Raw genomic sequence first — 21,655 nt, 5'->3', positions numbered from 1 at the left:
AGACCATCTAATTGATCATCTCGGCATCAAGATGTATGAATGTGTTAAAAAAAGATATTGAGTCGCAAAGATAGTACATCTTACAACACTTTATCTAGACCATCCATTTTCAAAATTTTCACATGTTTATAGATCTTAACCATTTGGAGTTTAAAATTTTATAATTAAATATGAAAATACATTTTTTGATAATACTAATAATTTTTTACACCAAATTTAAATTGTAATAAAATTTGGAGATGCGTCTTAATTGGATTGTTTAAGGTTACAACCTTATTGAAACCGCACCCATTCGTATCTAAAACTTGGACCTGAATACTATTCGGATCAAGGTCTGGGTCCAACCGGACCCAACCTGTTTTCACCCCTAAGCACCTGTTTTCACCCCTAAGCGTAAAGTATCCCTGCCTTGGCAATACTAAGAGTCTAAGACAGGGTGCATATGATAAACCCGCTCCCGACATTTAGTTGCCAATGGAGCCGGATCGTCACTGTGGCATAAAATGATGAAAAGGTAATGGAAACAAAAATGGACAAAGTAAAAGGGCAATTAAAAGGAAGCTGTAATCAAACAAAAAGCTGCTATCAAATCTACTAAAAGAACGTCGGCAATTAGGTACCCATTTGTAGTTCGGTCGAATGAATTGATTGCAAGTATTGACGAATTATAAAAGACAAACGGGTTGGTTAGCCGTCCCTTTGGCTTCTATCCATCTCGTTTAGGAGGTTAAAACGGGTTTGAATGGGTTTCTGAACAATACCACTGTGGCTTTAAATAAGCCATGGTCACCCCCTCAATCAGTGAATAACACTGCCGATGCTTTAAATAAGCACTCTCACCGTCCCACTAGAAAATTGATTGTCCTACCCCAAAATTACAGGGGAGGATTTTTCGCATAAATAAATAAATAAATAAATTTGCATGACCTACTTTGTAATCTCTGTTGATATAGTCTCTGTCAATATCGCCCAATCCAACACATGAACCGCCCAGGCTCTAAAGACCTGGTTTCCAGGCCAAAAATTCCTGAAATTTCCCCAAGTGCTATAGTATCCTAATGCAGTCTCTTTAATTTTCTAGTGAAGTATAGCCCAATCTGACTCGAGAATCACCCAACTCGAACTAGGTAAACTAGAATCAGACCCCACAGACACGCTGGAGCCCATTTCTGACTTTGTATCATTGCTTTCACTGCATAACCTCGGCAAATGGGGAATCTTTTATTGAATAACTCACCAAATACATATTCCCGTGGTTGCTAGGAGTTATTTTCATAATCTAGTTACCAATACAATCAACCCATTGTGTTACCCCTATCGGCCCTAAGGATGGCCCAGCCTACATGGAAACCCATAAAACACGTATTCTTCCCTCAACCCCATTACTCTCCATCACCAAAGAATGGATAATCTCTCTCTCTCTCTCAAAAATTTTTGGACCAGGCATGGATAGCTAGGCAGTTGCACTCTGCTGTTGTTGTTGCTGCACCCATTCAAGTGGCCACCAATCGGACCGAATAACTTTCACTCTCACATCCTCTTCTCCCCTTATCCCAAGCAACCCACCTCCAAATAATGCATCTTCCACCCTCACCAACCCCATCCCAAGGCACCCCATTGCAGTTGTCACAGTCCCCACCTTCTTATCCGACTTCACATCCACCACCTCTGATTTTGGTGCCACCCATTTTTCTTCCGCCTCTGCTCTCAATAGAAAGACAAAAAACAAATCGATAATATGTATCATGGAGAAGCTCTTGCCAAAAATCTCGGAACTAAAGGGCATCAAAGAATGTCAGTAGACTTTAAGAAAGAGACGGGAGAGAGAGAGGGAGAGAGGGCGAGTTATAGTACCTTCATCCCTTTTATTGACAAATTTTAGGGGCATAAGTCGCTTCCGAATAACGCCACGGTGATGGGTGCGAGCAACAGACTCCTGGCCCACATAGCATCCCTTATCAAAGCTTATCGCATTCAAACCGGCAAGATTGTACTCCAGCGGAATTGCTTCACCTGCATATAGGCATATGGCCTTATAGATTAAAACAGTGATTAAAAAGTTGCCATGCCGCCCTGCCCAAGTTGCCTGGATCAAAACCGTAGCGATTCTGGAGGTAGAAGCCCAAAACTAAGGTGTCTCCCAAGCCTCAGGTCCTTTATATTATTTTCCCAGATAATCGGCCAATTCAGACCTCCACCTCGGCCTCCAACTTGCATGACTCTGCAGCTCAGGCTCAGGATGTTGGGGAGTCCGAGCCTGAGTCTGTACTGTTAAACACTATATTAAATGTATTGACGTCTCTATGGCATTTATGTGACAAATATCAAATTAGAAAAACATGCATCGCAATGGTATATCAACATATGTGTGGCCATCCACAGTTCGTCCTCCCAAATAGATGGATGGGTATGGACGTTGGATACACTTAAGTCGCCACATTCTATCAACAGCCCATGGGTCCACCACTCAAACCATTCATTGGGGAGGATGGACAATGGATGCACCACAAGTTTTTTGCCATACCATACACAGATGCAACAGGTGGAGTATAACCACCCTTTCAAACTTTGAGAGGGGAACAAATGAAAACAAAAGCCACCCCATTGAACATCAAAAGACAAATCCGGAAAGATTGCCTCAATTTGGATTTTCTCTGCAACTCGGGAACATGAATTTGGAATCAAATTGATTATATTAAGTAATTCAGCTCTCTCTAAATATCAAATATCAATAAACCTCAAAATTACCCAGGGAAATGGCCATGGTATCACCACATCCTAACTGTCGGATCTAAACAGATGGACCCGATCACCTAGGGGTACTATTGATCAGTTCAAGTGGCAAGTCTCCCCATACTTAAAACCAGTTCCAACTGGTTTTTGGATATCCTGTCTGCAGAGTATTTAGCTGGCTAGACCAGTGTTGTCATGGATGCAGAAAGCTCTAAAGATTTAGCAAGGCACGGATCTGGAAACACATTCTCATCAACACTAGTTCCTGGAAATTATTTCACTTCTCCATACCATGAGAACAAGTCTTGGAGACTCATTAATCCTTAGGCACAAATAGATAACCAACCCCAGCCTGTCCTAGGATAAGGCACTGGCTTTATTGAAAAGTAAAACCAAAAGAACACTCCAAAAACATTATAAAGTTAAAACAGGAAAGTAAACATATCAGCTTAATTTAAAGGAAAGAAAGGAAAAAGCCCGATACCTAATGTACAAAGACCAACCAATCACACAAGAAAATAATAAGGCCGCCAACAGTTTCTACAAAATAAGTCCCTAAACTGAAAATCATGAGCAATTAGACAAGGACCAACGCAAAAATACAAGTCAATGAAGGCCTGACAAGCACATAAACAAGGACATCACAAGCATAATGCAAAATATCAGTAACACAACTCTGGATCAGGTAAGTATCACAGCCACTCCTAGCACCACAATCAGATGATGTGAAGTGGTTCAACAGAAACAGTAGATGAGATTGTCTCCAGATGCAAACAATGGCTATATATTCAAACCGCGATAGTAAGTATATAATGATGTCAGGAATTAAAAAAAGAGTTTTCATGGCTGCTCTTCTAAAAATAATTGCTCTGCACTTCATTAATATGCTGGTACATGACATGCTCCAAATGTTATCTGTCCTGGCCATCATGAGAGTGATGTCTATGCCAGTCTTTTAGAAGAGACATTCATGAAATAATGTTGTTTGCATGCATTAAAATTTCTGAGGTAGGACAGATGCATATTTCTCGCTCCATTTATATAACCCCCATTAGAATATGCCTATTAGAGTGGACACTGGCTCTATGGAACTAGTTGGTCCATAGTCTTGAAAATTTTCTATGAGAAGATTTAAAGTCATACATATGTTTTTTTCAAACAAAATCTCAAGCACTTGCATCTGAGATGTATAACTGACTTCACTGTGTGAAAAATATTCTCCAACGAAAAAAAAAACTCCATTTTGTTAAAGCTCCAACTACATGCATCTCTTAATTTACATGTAAAATTTCATCACAATCTTTTATATCATTCATTCTTACTTTGCCCATGCCCTTTGGAATGCAATGTAGCATCACAATGAACTGAATGTAAATATAATCATAAATATTGCAACAATTATAAATAAGTTTCTCTATCACTCAACCTGAGTACAAAGAATCAAAGAGAGGCATGCCAAGATCTGAGAATCAGTCATAATATATAGGCCAGAGAAGCAAAAAAAATTTCACAGATCCAGAATAATGTCATAAACTGTATTTACTACTACACAACCCGTGCAACGCATGGCTTCAGAGTAATTTATATGGAGATAAGCAGCATGCGTGTGTGTGTGTGTGTGTGTATGAGAGAGAGAGAGAGAGAGAGAGAGGACACAGGCATAATTGCTTAAGTCCCATTATTTTTGTTTATTGTTAGGAAATCTTTTTATCTGCATAAGAGAGAGAGAGAGAGAGAGAGAGAGAGGGGATATGGCCATCGTATGGGACATCTATTTTAAGAGACAAGCAGCAAATGAGTGAGAGAGAGAGAGACAGAGAGAGAGAGAGAGAGGATATAGCGAGAATTGCATAAGAGTCCTTTTATTTTAATTTTTTGTTAGTAAACCTCTATTTATAAAGACGTAGTCATATAGAAAATATCCCCAACACCATAGATAGAAATCAAAGCATAATTAATTACGTGAAGTACATAAACGATTGTGAAGATACATAAGTCTTAAACTTTGGAGTTCATGATAGGTTCAGTAAAAAAAATTCAAGAAACACATCTTCTTGACATAGGAAATCACAGCTATAAAAAACTGCATGAAACCATGAGAAATTTATCATAGGAGTACAAGTAACGAAATATTTTCTTATAAGGTACATGAATGCACAGAAGCAACACAAAATTTCCTTAAGGAAAAAATTTGATAAAATTTAACATAGGATTTGAGTATTGGATTCATTGGTTAGGCGCTGATGTTTGAGCAATGGCTTAATTGGTTAGGTGTTAATCATCATGATGATGACAACCCTAAATCTAAGGTTCTAAGCGCATACTGAACTACCCGAAAAAACAAGCAACAAGAATACTTACTTTGGCTGAGAAATTATTTAACAAACTACAAATATTAATGAGAAATATGCATTATAATAATCTTTAAAACAATAGAAAATTAAAAGGATGAAAATAAACCGAACATACCTATCATAATGATTTGACCTCAGAGAGAATGCGAGGAATGGAAAACCAGGGATGGGAAAGAAGCTGGGAGAAAAGGAATATATGATAGGGAGAAAGAAAACCGAATCCAGGGGATTAGGAGGAGAAAGAAAGAGGGAAGGAGAAGAAAGAAAAAGAAGGGAGGAAGGAAAAGGAAGGGGGAGCGGGGGGAGATCAGGTGGGAAATAATAGATTGAGAAAGAACGATAAACTTGAGTGAGATGATTAGGAGAGTAAGAGAAGCTTCAACTATATAAAGAATTCTATATCTAATACTCAAAAAATACATGTAATATGGAAGATTTATGGGAGAGAGATTATGCATGGAGGGAAACAAACTAGATGAAGATTTTTTTAGAGGACAGAGATATGTGGGAGAAGATTAGAAGAGAGAGGTTGGAGAAGATCAACAGAGATAAGAGAGCAACATGGGAAGGAATGGATCGATAAACTGTAGATAGGTGTGTTGTCCTTGGTGCACACACACAAACACTTGTTGCAACTAAAGGTACTTTAGATTTAGTTTCCTATTGAATAGAGAAATTGTATAGGAATGGATAGATTTTTTGAGTGATAAGAGAGACCCATGTGCGTCCTAAAATATTAAAATTGCCCTAGAACGTTTTCTTTTTAGGTCACCCACCCCAAGCCCCATCTGTAATACACTACTTGTCCTACACATTTTCAAGGCTTACATACATAGAATAGATAAATACCTTTAGGAATTTCCGTCGAACCCTCTGCAACCCCTTTCTCTAACCTCCACAGGAGGTAGTGCTCCTCTTCCACTTCTTTGTCAGATTCAACCAAAGGAGCTGCAGGAAATAGGAAGCAAGTCTTAAAATATGACTTACAAAGAAAAGTTGGGTTAAGAATATATCATGTGTGCATGTGTGTGTAAGTTTTGACTATAAAATGCCCTTATATGAGTTCAAAAATGACTTTTGACAATAAATAGTTCATCTATTAAAGGAAGGGTATTTTGTCTTTTCAAAATCCCTCCAAAACCCAATTCCATACTTAAAAAGGTTCATTCGATTCTTTGAAGGATGATTGAATTTTAAATAGCAATTTAAAATTACAAATATGCCATCATCAAAATTTTCAAACAAGCTATATTGTTCATGTATTTTTATATTTGTAAGGGCATCTTGTTGTCAAAAATCTTGGAGTAAGAAATTTTAAGTTCACGATTAGTATGGTGTATCTACATACATACATACATATATAGACAGCCACACACACACATACAAAAAGACCACTTACCTTTGGTATAAAGAGGTTGCAATGACTCTTGCCTATTAGATTTGAAATCGGGTAGCTGGCAGCTTGCAACCAGCAAGGATCAATATTCAAAAGAAATTTTCTCAAACCTTGGGTTACACGTCAAGCTATCCAATTTGACATCTAATAGCTAGGCGTGATCATGACATTCTTATACCAAAGATAAATGGTCGTATAGTATAAAATCCATATACATAAATATATAGGGAGTAACTTTTGTTAGCCAAAGGGCTAACAAAGTAGTATCCAATATGACGATCAGGGTAGCGGCTCAGTGTTTTAAATTTTTTTTTTTCTTTAGCAACCCGATGGAGCTAAAATTTTGAGGGTATGTGTGCCTCACCAAAATTAAAAATAAAAAAAGTAATATGCAAAACTTAAAATGACCAAAATACCACCTCCCTTGTCAATGACAAGAGTGGGAATATTTTGGTAATTGTAAATTTTGTCATTTTTAATAGTTTTCCAATTATTTTGGCAAGGTGCACATACCCCCAAAATTTCATCTAAACATATTTGTAGAAAAATATTAAAATCAAACAATGTCCATACACACTAGTTGTCGGAACAATCAAGATTGAATCCAAACCATTGGATGAAGATGTTATGAACCCCCGACCTATGTAATACTATAGGCCATATGACCCAAATTGAAGCAAAAGGGGCCGAATCAATGCACAGGTTCCCCAATAATGGCAAACACAAGTTCACCTTTTTTTGTGTGTATTACTTTTATTTTTATTTTCTGGGGTCAATAATCTATGAGAATGGAGAGATTAGGGAAGACGTCACACATAGAATTTGAGCTGCGTGGGCTTCCAGAGTTTATGAGATTGCCGCATACAATGAAACTGAAAGGGAAGTTTGATAGAACAATTGTAAGACCAGCCATGCTTTATAGGACTGAATGTTGAGTGGTCAAAAAACTACATATTCCTATAATGATTGTAGCTGAGATAAGGATTTTGAGATAGATGAGTGGCAAGACAAGAAAGGATAGAATTCAGAATGAATACATCTGAGGAAACTTAAGGGTGGCTCCAATTAGCGATAAAATGAGGGAAAGTAGACTTAAGTAAGCTTCTCATGTGCATAATTGACCTAGAACACCAGTTAGAAGGAGCATTTCAGTTCAAGTAGAAGCTCGAAGGGATAAGTATGGAAGTAGTGAGAAGAGATCTGGTGATCTATGGTTTGAATAAGGGTATGGCCCTTGATAAAGTAGAGGCGCGAAATAGGATTCGTGTAACCGACCTTAAATAGTTAGGATAAGGCACAGATGATGATGATGATAATTGTTATTATTTTTATTTGGAGTGCCTAGAATTTTTTTAAAAAACAAATAATAGCACGCCGCACTAAATGTTCAAACCTCAGCCTAGGTGTTTCGGCCTATACTACTCCATAGGTTGGGTTGCTCTTGGTATCTTTTCCTTTGCATGCGTGTCTGTGTGCCTGTGAAAGATTCCATAGCTATTGGTCAAAAAGTGAAACACTTAGGAAATTTTTTTGAGCTAAAATTTTTTTCACATGTTTGATTCATCTCATGATCAATTTTAAAAAAAGCATTGGGTTATGAGCTCTTGAAACTCCAGATCTCATCTCCCAACAAAAATGGGCACTCTGTAGTCATCCTTCCTTGAAGAGGAAAATTCGATGGAGGGTTTTTACGTCCAAATCGATTTTCTCTTTTGATCTTAGGTCGACCATTGAGATGAATAAGATGATATCGAAATATAGGGGTCAAACCAATGTTATCAAATTCACTTCAGAGGTCTCTTCATTTTGACTGGGAAAGGGAGGCGCTTTGGCTCTTTAGTCAATAGGGGTAAAGTCTATGGGATTATTTCTAAAAACAAATTTCAAAAAATAAAAAAGATATGTATTACTAGGTAGTTTTAATTATATTAGTATGTAAGGTACATTTTCAAATTTTTTAATATCACAGACGTTAGTAATAATAAATTTCGATAGTGCAAAAGGTTTTTTCCAAAATTTAATTATATCAGGGTATTTTTTAAATTAATAGTGATATGAATTACATCAAGAAGTGATTCTCTTGGATTTTTCTGGATATTAAAGCCAAAGACTTTAGGCGCAGAGGCCAAAGTGCAGAAAAATTGATAACGCTGTATTTTGGCCCTTGGGTCAATACTCGAATTATATATAAGAAAACATTCGGTAAATCCAGGGCTAATACAGTAGAAATCAGACCTTAGGTTAGAACACCTAGTTAGGGAGATTTGTTCGACCTTGTAACTCTCAAACAATTTTTATTTATCTTTATGATCAAATTAAAAAAAAATGATTTGGAACTCAAAAGAAATGCTCCAAATCGATTCCTAATTTAAGAATGACACTAAGAGTGCCCATTTCGTGGACAATCAAATCTAAGTGTTTTTTTTTTAAGCTTGAAGTCCTTCCCTTTTTGTCTTCTTAAAATCCCTCACAATGTGAAGTAATAACACACCACACAACCCCCCCCCCCCCCCCCCCAACAACCAACTTGGTGCTTTATCCTAATGGCTAATTTCAATAGTATAAGCCCTGGGCTCAATAAATATTTCCCTCATGGATAAAGATTTCATCATCCTAGAGAGTGACACTCTAGTGCTTACCACTCACTGCCTTCCCAAATTATGCAAATGATTCTTTCCACCCCAGCACAAAACTTTGTATATTTCTTATTTCATCCCAGCAGACAATTTGAGGAAAAAAAACAAACTACAGAGTGGCTCCCGTAAGAGATAGAGAAACACCACCAAGACCATACATACATATAATATTAGATTTCCAAGACCATACATATATTTTAGATTTCCTCCTTCGAAATATTTTATTGTAAGATACCCTTAGAAATATTAAATTACAGTAGAAATAACTTGTTTGAAAATTAAATAAAAAGGGCATATTTGTAATTTTAAATTGCTTCCAAAATCCAACCACAATTCAAAAGGTCAGAAATTTTGAGTGTGAAGTTGAGTTTTGGTAGGATTCTGAAATGACATAAATACCCTACTGAAATTACATTAACAGTTTGAAAAATTCGAAATAGTTCACCATCAGTGGGGACAAGCATGCCCACCTGCCCGCATGCGTGCGCACACACACACACAAACAGACACCATTAGTGTATGTACCAGGGAAATGGTTATGGAGATTCACGGAAAACCAGAAACATGTTTGGAAGCAAGTAGTTGCAAATAAATATGCAATTGCCACTTTTATTCGACTTCCTAATCAACCTATTGCCTTCCTAATCAACCTATTGCTACAAGGAGAGCGTCAGGAGCATGAAGCAGTATAAACTCGACCTGAAATTGCTTTTGGTGATTAACCAGAGAGTGAGTGATGGAAGTAGGATAAAGTTCTGGGAGATCTACTGAATCACAGCAACTAAAAGAGTGATTCCTGTGGCTAATGAGCACTGTGTTGTCACTGTTGCTGAGGTCACCATTGCAAGAGTAGCTGAACAAATAGGCGAGAAGATGGCATGGTGTCCCTGTTTTAGACAGGCCCTCAAAGATGAAGGCACTGTGATCCTGCTTCAACTTCTACAAACAACATTTCTACACATAGGGTGACAAGACGGTCTGGAATGGTATCCTCACAGTAAATAACATTTCTCATGCAGCCCTGTTATGGACACGTCACCCAAATCACGATACGACCGAGTACTGGAAGCAAGCACGAATCATACTATACAAGCTTTTGCAAATGTGGGACTTTAGATAAGATTGTCAAGATTAAAAATCTTCAAAATGAGATTTCGGCACCAAACAGATACGTGATGTATGAGGAAGAAGCAGAAACCACTAAGATATATATTTCTCCATTGGAGAGGGGCCTTGCCTCAGCAATGTGATTGTTGTTTATGCGACCTTTGGCTTCAAATTGGGCCACTCTAGCTGATATTGATGAACACATATGTCAATGGTACTAGCCTAATATGCAGAGGCTCGGTCTAACCCTTTGGAGACTAATAATGTTTGAAATCTTTGGGGTTTATGGCTAGAGCATAAACAGAAGGATTTTCAAGAGAAACACCTCCCAAATCTTGATGATCAAACATCAATCAAGGTACTGGTTTGATCATGGGCCCTCACAAGAAAATAATTTTGGGGGATACCTTTTGCAGATCTTAATACCAATTGTCTACAATAGCTTGGAGTTCACAGCGAAAGAAACATTCACCCATCTCTTTAAATAGCGCACCACCGGTGGGCGGCATCAAACTCAACTTTGTGGATGTTCCACAGGCAACCCTGGCCTCCCAGTGTGTGTGGGGTGTTTAAGACCGGTCAAGGCAATACCCTACTTTCTTTCTCTGGACCAATGGCAATCTATGACACAAACAATATCAATGGCAGTCTTGCGGGTGTCCACAATTAGAATCCTAGGTGAGGCACATTCATTGTAGAAGAAGATTCCAAAAAGAAATCTCTTGGCCTCAAGATTGCTATAATTTTCTGCAGAGATACGCTAACATTTGTTGGAATTTGTACTTCTGTTTAAGAGTGATGGCCACTTGTGATCATATACGGATAGAAGCCAATTCAATAGCAGACACTTTAGCAAAAGAAGGAGCCAACAAAATCAGCCACTTGTTGCTATGATACATGCACAAGGAGGAAGTGATACGCAATTTTGATACTTGTGTTATATATACACATTTTGCAAAGCCTACACAATTATACTTATACATTTGGAGAAATCAATTAAAAACAGTTTATATGTATGTATCTATGTATGTTTGTGTGGTGGATTTGGGCTCGGACAGCCCATCACCTAGGGTGACTACTACAATGTCACCCTGGGGCTGATGAATCGTTATGCTTGTCCCTTCCTTATATTACAAAGGGATTCTAGTCATAAGAAAACTTATAAATCTTCTTTAGCATATTAACTCATACAAAGGCAACTTCAGATCTTCTCCTTTCTTCTTTGGCATTTTTTAAATAAATTTCTACAACAACCATTAGCTGCTACATAATACTTACGAACGGTTTTAGATGGGAAAATTCCTCTGAACCCAAGTGAAGTTAATCTAGGATCCTTGTACCATCGCCATCCAAGATTATTCCCTTCTGCGGCAGATAAACCGGTAGCATCAACAGATCCACCCCAACCTATACTTGCTGCATCAGGTTCTTCATCCAGTGAAGATTTATCAGAAAGATTTCCACCAAAGCATTGCCAACAAGCATATTCTTTAGACATATCCTCCATTTCAACTTTCGCTCTCAGACGGTACCTACAGTAGAGAACCATGTAATTGTGTGAAGCATTTCGATCACTTCTAAGGCTACATGCAATGATAATAAAATAGAGGAAAACAGAAAATAATCAGACAGTACAAGCAACCATATTAAGGGTCAGTTTAGATGTGGCAGATAAGTCACTGCAACAAACCGATTACCAGGGATGGGGGCAAAACTAGGTGTTTAATATGTTTCCCCTCATTTCTGATAAGCAGTGCCTTTTATTAAAACAGGACCAGCTTTCTATAGCATTCAGCCATGCACCAGATGCCCAATAGAACGGGCCTTGCATATAAAGACACCCTATTGGTGCTTTATCCGCGATCCATAGGGACCTTAAATGGACAATGGCATTTGAATGGGTGGCTGGTACACACAATGAGGAACATACGAAACTTATAGGCTATGACTTACTAGATGCAACATCCTGGTTAAGATGATTTCATAATCAATATCTCACTCCACAACCTTGTCTTTTTCAGAAATAATAAGTTATCAAATCGTCAATGGAATTGAAGACGCAATTGTTGAACTTCAAAAATCTCCAGCTGGAGCTTTGGAGGGCCTTTCCAAAAGGCCCGCATGATATATCAGAGACCAAAGATTTCAAAAACTGAGTTTGGATGGCAAAGGATTATCATAGAGGGTAGTCTTCCTCTAACATTAAAATTTAAATCTATATTTAAAACTTTTATTTGAGATAGTGTGACAGATTCTAAAGATTCTTACGAAAATCCAAGGAAACCATCATAGCATCTGTTCCAAGCATTATGTTTTTATGTGTCAATTGAAATAACTTTCCCATGTTCAAGTTTGAATAATTATATGTGGATACCCACCCTTTCCTACAAATACATCCACTTGAAATCCAATTTAACTAGCATCTGTATACGGCATAAAGCTACATAATCTTAAGTAACTAAAAGAATGTCTAATGCTAAACTAGTAAACTGAACTGCATTATCAATAATAAAGTAAGATTATACAAAGCAATGTATTAGTACAGAGATCTTGGGTACACATAAGCAGATTGGGCTGGCTGCTCAAATGATAGGGCGTTCTGCTACTGGTATTCATTTTTCTCGAACAAGAAACTCAAATTTTCGGAGAAATATGTAGCACAAGATTGTTGCAACGACCAAAGCATATATCCTTCTGCATACTTGCACATTTTTTCTGGTCTCAAATAGGCCGAAGCACATATATATAACAGTAGGTTTGTAGGTTTGTCTGAGTAAACTGCATACCTAAAGTCTATGGATGTTTTTAGAAACTCCTCGTAATCAATGAATTGGAGAAGCATATATTACTTCTACAACAATCTGCAAGCGACATTCCTAGAAGTACAAGAAGAAAATAATAAATAGGGGTGTTGCTGAAGAATCTAGAAAACTGGAAATGATAAGTAACCATTTTATCTTCCAAAAGAATCAAAAAAACAAATCGCCTGAATCGGCCCTTCAAATGTAACCTAATACACATTACTTCAAATGTAATCTAACATTGCATTGTTTCTCAGATAAAATGCACCCATTGTTTTCAGGGCAGAAATTTTCACTTTCAATGTTTCCAGCTCCCATTCGATTACCAGCAGTGACTGAAGCAACTGTGAACTTCATCCATTATCAACAAAACAAACGTCTAACAAGCAGATCAACATGCACCTATAATTCAACAAGAAGGCAGGATGCTTACTTTTTCAAGCAATCGAGGAGCTCATCCAGAAGGGAAGCATCGACGTCTGCAAACAGAGGAGTGGATTGGGAAGAAGAGGAAGCACCGGGGCCGGAGCCAGTCCTATCCAGCTTCTCGCTGGGGAGAGGGGGGCGGTAAAGAACGAGATCATAGAGGAACCTCCCCTGAGGGGTCAGCAAGGCTGAATAAACAGGCGGAGCGTATTTCAGCAGCTGGTTAGGGGTGGGCACAGAGGAACTCTTAATCTCTCCTTGGCCATTTTGGAAGGCTAAGCTTCTCACGTCATTTGTGAGGAGGCCCTGAAGAAACTTAATGGTGTCAGGGCCATCAAAGCGGATGACACCCCGGTTCTTGAGAAGACAAGCCAGAGGCCCATCCACGTCTCGCAGAGTCTTAGGGCGATTAGGGTTAGGGTTTCTGGGCTCCTCTTCTCCTGAATGAAATGAGGCGATGGCAGTTGTAGAAGACGGGACTCTGAAATATACACGATTCAAGTTCCACCAGTTCGAGTGGCGGAGGGAAAACCGCTGCATTTTTTGTTCTCTTTAAATTAAACCCTTCAACATGAAAATGGAATGAATGAGAATACAGAGGTTGATGAATGAATAAAGAAGGAGGCGTTGAGTCAGTGAGTGACGCCGCCTCCGAGCAGCACGTCGACATGCCACTTGTCTTCCATGGCTGCCTTAAGTAACTATTTTGCATTATTTTATGAAAAATATTTTGATAGGCCTGCAGTCCTATTAATATAAGTAAAGCTTCATCGAAAATCGTAGTTCCCGCGTCCGAAAACTTTCCATTCGATTATCTCCGCCTTGACCGTGAGGGTGGGATTTCAAGTATTAAAAATAACGTAAATTGTAATAAATTATCTAAACCGTCCATTTTGTTTTAAAAATAATGTTTAAGGATCTATAAGATCTGCACAGTGTTTTCAACTTTTAATTTGTTTGGCGGTATTGGAAATTGATTTTAAAGCCATGATGAAAGTTTTTGATACTCAAAGTGCTTTTCAAAAGAGGATTCGAGCTTTTGATTTTACTTTGCTTTCATAAAGCCTAAGCATTATAGAAACTACACCTTTATTTTATTTTTTTAAAAATAAATAAATGTTTTTAAATGTGTTTTATTTTGCTTTTATTAGAGGGTGTGGTTTGTATAGAGTTGAGGCTCAAAACAATCAAATTAGAACCCACATTCAAATAGTGTTGAGAAATTTGGTTCAATATTATATATCTTTGTGATAGCCTTCAAATATTTTTTTATATTTAATATAAAATTTAAAGTTTAAAAAATAATGTAGAACAAGCAGATCTATAAAAACTTGAAAATTGACGGTCCAAAAATGCGTTACAAAATACACTATTTTCAAAATTTGAAATCCATTTTTTTTCTCATATCCATACATCATGATGTCAAGACGATCTATTTGAGGATATTTGTGCATTAAAACAACCTCTTCTAATGAAAATTTTGAGGTGGGTGATTGTTTTGGAGCCTCACCTCTGTATCAAATGCCCCAAGTTTAAAACTATCATTTTCCTATACGTCGGTTAATATTTGAAATTCTGTATGACTTGATAATACAAAGTGCTCCCCAGTTCGAACTGAAGTTCCACTCTTTGCACATAGAGAACGTAAATAAAATCGAAATCGATATTAGCTAATATGAGTCATCCAATTAAAATAAGATGCTTAGGGATGAACTCAAGATATTATGACAAGATTATACCAGCTGTTTGTTAAGATTGGACGACAGTCAACAGCAGTACATATATATCGTGTTTGGGTGGCGCCACATGTAAAAATATTCGATGTATGGATTATATTAATGTTTTCGTTCTGTGCCCCAATTAACTCTTAGAACGAGTGGAATGGAGATGAGAAATTTGAAATGGATGAGTTACAAGACAATAAATGATAGAATTAAAAAATTGAGTATAATGGAGATGAGAATTTGAAAATTTTGAGATACACCACCAATAAACAATAAGACGAGGGAAAATAGATTTAAGTGGGTTGACATTGAAGCTCTGATTTTCTTCAAAAGTGGGAAACTTAAGGGCTTGAAGAACCAAAAGCCTATGCCTTCTCCTTGTCAGATTAGGCAAAAATACCTAAGAAAGAGATCGAGAGGATTGCTGCCCCATGCAGAGAGAGAGAGAGGAGGACCCCCATTTGTTACCTTTCAGAGATAGAATAAAAAGGGTACTGCACTCTAATGGAGAAAGAAAGTGAAGAAAAGGCACAATGGAAAAAGATGGAAATTTGTGAGAGAGAGATAGAGGGGATGTTTGGAGAAAGATAGGATCGTGCCACCAGGTAGATGAAAAACACTGGTAGCCTTGGGGCCGAGGTTGCCTATGGACTGTCGTGGGTAAACATAATGTACCCTGTACTATCTCATGAAAAGTTCGAACCTTTGTTTGTTAATCTTTGATCGGATGGTAGAGTGTTAAGCCAAGAACAATTACCGTTTGTGCCAACAATGCTTGTGAGGCTATAGTCAATTGTGTAATCTTGATCATACAATTAGATTTCTCTAAACCAACGGTTTAAAAAATGGATCGGTGACCCGGATCGGGCACCTCAAAAAATGATCCGGATCGGCGAATCGGCGATCCGGATAGGGAATCGGCAAAAAAATCCAAAAAAATTATTAAAATTCATTATAAATGTTGTTTTTTAATAATCCAATAAAAAATAAGGGTACTACATTATTGACTTTCATTTTTTTATCAATTTGTGAATATTGAGATGTTCTTTCCCTGTATAAATTTATTTTAACTATTAAATTTGCATCACATAAAAGAAAAATTATATAATTATCATGGATAAAATATATAATTATACATGGACTATTATCAAGAGTAGACTAATCAATGAAAGAATGGCCATTAAAATCTTGTTTTGGCGAAAAACCCTAACCCGTTAAAAAAACCCAAACTATTACAGCCTAACTAACTATAATCCAAAATTATTACAACCTCACTAATTATAATATTACATACTGAAATTATAATTATTAGTTTACATTTTATAATTATTTTATTAGACAAATAATAACAAATTAAAAATATTTTATAATATTATCTAATTTAAAATGTATTATTGACAACTGTAAGAAAAATAGTACATTACATGATTTATAATGTAAAAATTCATAAATAAAATAAAATATTTTGTTATCAATGTAATAATTAATAAAATGCATACACATTTTGAAAATAACACTTCATTTTTTCAAAATTTTATTTTTTTAGGTTTTTATAATAAATTTAGTAAAAGAAATTGTTAGTAGAAATATGGAGATTTCAAATAGAATAAACTTTTTATTTTTAATTTTTTTATACCTTTCATAATATTTATAAAAATAATTATACCACTATATACAACAAAAATTAACGGTTATATAAAAAATTAATTTTTTTATTTTTCATTTTTTTATGTCTTTTATATTATTTACAAAATTATTTATATTTATACCAACCACTATATACACAACAAAAATATTTATATTTATACCAACCACTATATACACAACAAAAATATTTATATTTATACCAACCACTATATACACAACAAAAATATTTATATTTATACCAACCACTATATACACAACAAAAATATTTATATTTATACCAACCACTATATACAACATATGCCCAAGGGGATTCGAAAACATCAAAAATATTTATATCAACCACTATATACACAACAAAAATACAAGACATGCCCAAAGGGGTGCCCAAGGGGATTCGACCTATGTAAAAAATTCAAAGTCATAACCATCAAGCCATCTAACTACATGTGATTATAAACTGTTGATTAATAGAATATATTTACATTTCGTTTTCATTTAATGATGTTTGGGAATTATCCCATATCGAAATATGGGTATTCAAATTTGGTATATAAATACCTATAAAATATGAATTATAAATGTGTATAAAAACATTAGGGCAACCTCACATGTGCGTTTGGACACACGTGTCCGCGTGTGAGTGTGCGTGGGGCACGCTCGCACGTGCGCTTGGACACACGTGTGCGCATGTGAGTGTCCGTGGGGCACGCTCGCACGTGCGCTCGGACACAAGTGTGCACGTGTGTTCGGACACACCTTGTGCGCGTGTGAGTGTGCGTGGGGCACGCTCGCACGTGCACTCGGACACACGTGTGCGCGTGTGAGTGTGCGTGGGATACGCTCGCACGTGCGTGTCATGTGTTACGTGTGTGAACCGGGCTAAACCGGATGGGAACCGACGGTTCCACTCTAGAACCGGCCTGAACCGGATGGGAACCAGCAGTTTCACTCTAGAATCGGGCGGTTCCCGGTTTTCGGTTGAAACCGGCACGGGCATGCGTGTTTCTGAGTCGAACCGGGTCCGGTTCGACTCGCCGTTTTTTAAAACACTGCTCTAAACACATACAAATTATATATATGGAGGCACACAGCTCGCCAAGAAACAAAAGCCTCCACTTATTCTTTCCCTTAATCAACATATGCATCCATTAAAATCGGAATCGGGCCTAATAGATACCCCGCCGATTTTAAATCAAGGGCTAATTTCTTTAGCACCCGATTTATGTTTTCCACCTCAGGGTGGGACTTATCACCCACCAAAAACTCATGAACTACTCCATGGACTTCAATCCAGCTGCAACCAGGGATCTTCTTCACATCTCTCGCTCTCATCATCATTCTCACTGTGCTCGCATCGTCCCACATGCTAGCATTAGCGTACAGGTTTGATAAAAGGACATAACTGCTTGATTCAAAGGGGGCCAGCTCAATAAGGCATCTCCCCGCCCATTGGCCAATCTCTATGTTCCCATGATTAGTACACGCACCAAGTAGTGACCTCCAAACCATGATGCTGGGTTCGATTGGCATCTCTTCTATGAATTTCTTAGCTTCCTCTAACAACCCAGCTCGACCAAATATGTCGACCATGCATCCATAATGCTGGAGTTTGGGTTCAATATTGTACTCTTTGCTCATGCTTTCGAAGTAGTGTATGCCCTCATTCACCAGGCCTGCGTGGCTACACGCACTTAGCAAGGCGATGAATGTGATATCATCGGGCTTGAATGAAAGCCTCTGCATCTCTGAGAAAAGTTGAAGGGCTTGGTGGCCAAGTCCATGCATCGCGAGGCCCCCAATTATCGCATTCCAGTGGTTGATACTTCTCTTTTGCAGGGCCATGAAAACTCGAAGGCCGCTCTCTATACTCCCGCACTTGGAGTACATGTCTATGATGCCTGCACCGAGAATGCCATCCAATTGGAACTGGTTTTGGTTCTTATCAATGTGATTGTGCACCCATTTGCCTTCCTCTAATGCCCCAAGAGAGGCAATTGCAGAAAGAACAGTCACCAATGTCACTTGATTAGGCTTCACACCCTCCACCTGCATCATGTGAAAGAGTTCTATGGCATCCTTGTACTGACCATTCTGCACATACCCACCAAGCATTACATTCCACGATATCGAGTCTCTTTGGGGCATTTGCTCGAAAAAATCACGCGCTATGTCAATGCTTCCAATTTTGGAATAGCCATCGATCATGTTGGCCCAAGAGATCACATCCCTCTGCGGCATCCTCATGAATAACTCATGTGCTCCTTCCATCAGCCCCCATTTTGCATACCCATCAATCATGGCATTCCATGACACCGAGTCCCTCTCAGGCATGGCATCAAATAGCCGCAGAGCAACTTCAATATTGCCTGCTTTGGCATAGCCATCGACCATCGCATTCCAAGATGCCAAGCTCCTTTCCGGCATCTGATCAAAGAGGTCTTGTGCAGCTTCCATATCCCCACTCTTGACGTGGCCATCGATCATGGTGTTCCAAGCGACCGCATCCTTTTGGGGCATCAGGTCAAACACTCGACATGCAAATTGGACTCCTACACATCTCGAATACATGTGAATCAAGGCATTCTGGACAAAGACATCTGACTGGAACTCGCTCTTGCTTATCCAAGAGTGAATCTGCAAGCCTTCCCGAATAGCTGTCAAACTCGTGCAAGCCTTGAGCACGAGAGTGAAGCTAAACCTGTCCGGAAGGACCCCATTGCCCAGCATCCGGCAGAAGAAGAGCAGAGGGTCACAGCCTCCGATCATGGCATTCCACGAGACCACATCCCTATGAGGCATTTTATCAAACACTCTGTTTGCCGCGTCGAACTGGGAGCATTTCACATACAAGTTAATCAGCGTGTTGAGAACAAAGACATCAAAGCTCAAATGCTTAGGGCTCTTCACAATTTGAGCGTGGATCTGCTCGCCTTCTTTGAGCGCCAGCAAGTGAGCGCAAGCCTTGAGGACCCAGGGGTATGTGAACTTGTCCAATTGCACGCCCTGGTGAAGCATTTCAGAGTACAAAAGCAAGGCGTCCAGCGGGCGGTTGCTATCCGAGTATGCTCGTATCAGGGTGTTCCACAAGTAGGGGTGGTGGGATTGCTCGTCGAGCAGCAACAGGAGACGCGATGCATAGTCGAGCCGTCGGATCGGTGGTGAAGAGCAGAGAGAGAGGAGTTTTGCGGCGACCGAGACTCGGCGAATGAGGCCGGTGGTCACGGCTCTGGCATGGATCTGGTGAAGCTCTCTTATAGCATTGAAGGATTGAGTGTGTAATAGATAAATGGTTGAGGACGAGGGGCCGCTCCATGAGGATTGATGCTGGGTTGCTGAAGATGAGGATGCCAATAGCATAATGCTTCTCTGCTGCCTTTGTTTGAGGAACTGATCTCAGCTTTTGGCGCCAGCTTCTTTCTATCAGACGGGTAACGACCCACATATCCGATAACTGTTCACATCAATTGGGCTTGTCCTCAAATAAATATCATTTTTTTAGGTTGCTACCTAAAAGTGTAGAACTAAATAAGTCGTTTTAACGTTGAAAAGCCCTTCCTCATCTCGAAATCGAAATGTACAAATATGAAAAAATAAAATATTTTCAATCTAAAAAATAGTGCACCTTACAACATATTATCAAGATCATCTATTTTCAAGATTTTCATATGTTTATAAATCTCCTTGATTTTCACCGTTTTTAGAATTTAAAATTTTATAATTAGATATGAAAGTAGACTTTCAGATAATCCTACTAAATTTGTACACCAAAATTACATATTATGATCAAATTTGGGCGGTACATCGTAATTAGATTGTTTAAGGTTCCAACTCTATAGAAACCACGCCCTTGTTTAAATATTATAACTAAAACATATAGTTATATTTACTTAAATTTTAATTAAATATTCTTCAATTATTATATATTACATATTAGTTATAAAATAACACTATTCGGGTCAAGTTCGCATGGACCCAAACTCAAATAGTGTTCAGGTCCAATATTTGAACCCAGACCCACTTGTTCAAGTCCAATTCTTAAACCCATATGTAGACTTGTGTCGGGTTTGGATGTTGGGTCTCGGGTCAAGTTCAAGTCCATTGCCGCCCCTACTGAGAAACATGGCTTGGTGACTCATATCCCTTATTTAGATACTCGGTCCAAATCCGCAGCAACGAGTGAATAAACAAACTTTTTAAAAAATGAATAAAAATATATTAGAAAATAAATGGAATTGATTTGTTCTGCTAGAGAACCGACCATAATCACTCGCTTCTTGATATCTAGCTGGATCTAGATTGACCATTGGTCAGGGTGTGTTTCAATTTGAATTTCTTTTTTAGACCTTGAACCTTGTCAATTAGACATCTTTGGGTACCCGAGAATATATATAAGGGTAATTCAGTGAGGAAGACATACCCCTACTTATTTTTTTCAATAGATTGGAGTTGCATTTTGAAAGTGTTAATTGGGAGTGTCAGCATCAGAAATGGATACCACGATGTGGTAACTGTATGTGGGGAGGCTATCACCATGACCACGACCCTTTTCCTAATAGTAAATAGTTACGTGACGTGTTCTTCACATTACATTAGTGACGACCTAAGCAAGTCATATGCAGTGTTATCAGGATCAGACCACCCATTACATCGATGAGGGGTTTGATCCATTCAAAATAAAGCTAACAAACCAGTCAAACCGATTTGACCAAATTTTAAACTATTAAAACAAATATGAAATTATTCAAAATATATAATATACTAGAAAATAATAATGCCCCACTTTGTTTGGACAAATCAAATTGGTGGAAACCGAGCGGTTGAATTGGCAAAA

General features: G+C 38.1%; 2 protein-coding genes across 7 annotated transcripts; both read right to left on the bottom strand.

Annotated features, from left to right (window-relative positions):
• Positions 1 to 1,197: 1,197 nt before the first annotated feature.
• On the bottom strand, positions 1,198 to 14,037 carry LOC18447668 (Glycine cleavage T-protein family). Of its 6 annotated transcripts, XM_088846068.1 has the most exons (6): positions 13,461 to 14,037; positions 12,785 to 13,102; positions 11,505 to 11,758; positions 5,937 to 6,035; positions 1,855 to 2,013; positions 1,198 to 1,701 (listed from the first exon to the last, which is right to left on the bottom strand). In XM_088846068.1, the coding sequence occupies exons 3-6, from the start codon at positions 11,731 to 11,733 to the stop codon at positions 1,454 to 1,456; spliced, it is 735 nt and encodes a 244-aa protein (XP_088702194.1). In that variant the 5' UTR covers positions 11,734 to 11,758; positions 12,785 to 13,102; positions 13,461 to 14,037; the 3' UTR covers positions 1,198 to 1,453. The 6 variants fall into 6 exon arrangements, 2 of the variants coding, with proteins under 2 accessions (XP_088702194.1, XP_006857827.2); XR_016040247.1 differs by lacking the exon at positions 12,785 to 13,102 and having other exon boundaries at positions 1,855 to 2,278; XR_016040246.1 differs by lacking the exon at positions 12,785 to 13,102 and having other exon boundaries at positions 1,855 to 2,268.
• Positions 14,038 to 17,916: 3,879 nt separating this feature from the next.
• CRR4 (Pentatricopeptide repeat (PPR) superfamily protein) lies at positions 17,917 to 20,329 on the bottom strand. The gene has a single exon (XM_011630031.3). The coding sequence runs from the start codon at positions 20,179 to 20,181 to the stop codon at positions 17,953 to 17,955; it is 2,229 nt and encodes a 742-aa protein (XP_011628333.2). The 5' UTR covers positions 20,182 to 20,329; the 3' UTR covers positions 17,917 to 17,952.
• Between the last annotated feature and the right edge of the window lie 1,326 nt (positions 20,330 to 21,655).

The sequence above is a fragment of the Amborella trichopoda genome, chromosome 9 (assembly GCF_054954075.1).
Source record: "Amborella trichopoda isolate Santa Cruz 75 chromosome 9, AtrichopodaSantaCruz75HAP2 v2.0, whole genome shotgun sequence".
Taxonomy (NCBI): Eukaryota; Viridiplantae; Streptophyta; class Magnoliopsida; order Amborellales; family Amborellaceae; genus Amborella; species Amborella trichopoda.
This window is presented reverse-complemented; position numbering and strand designations above follow the sequence as displayed.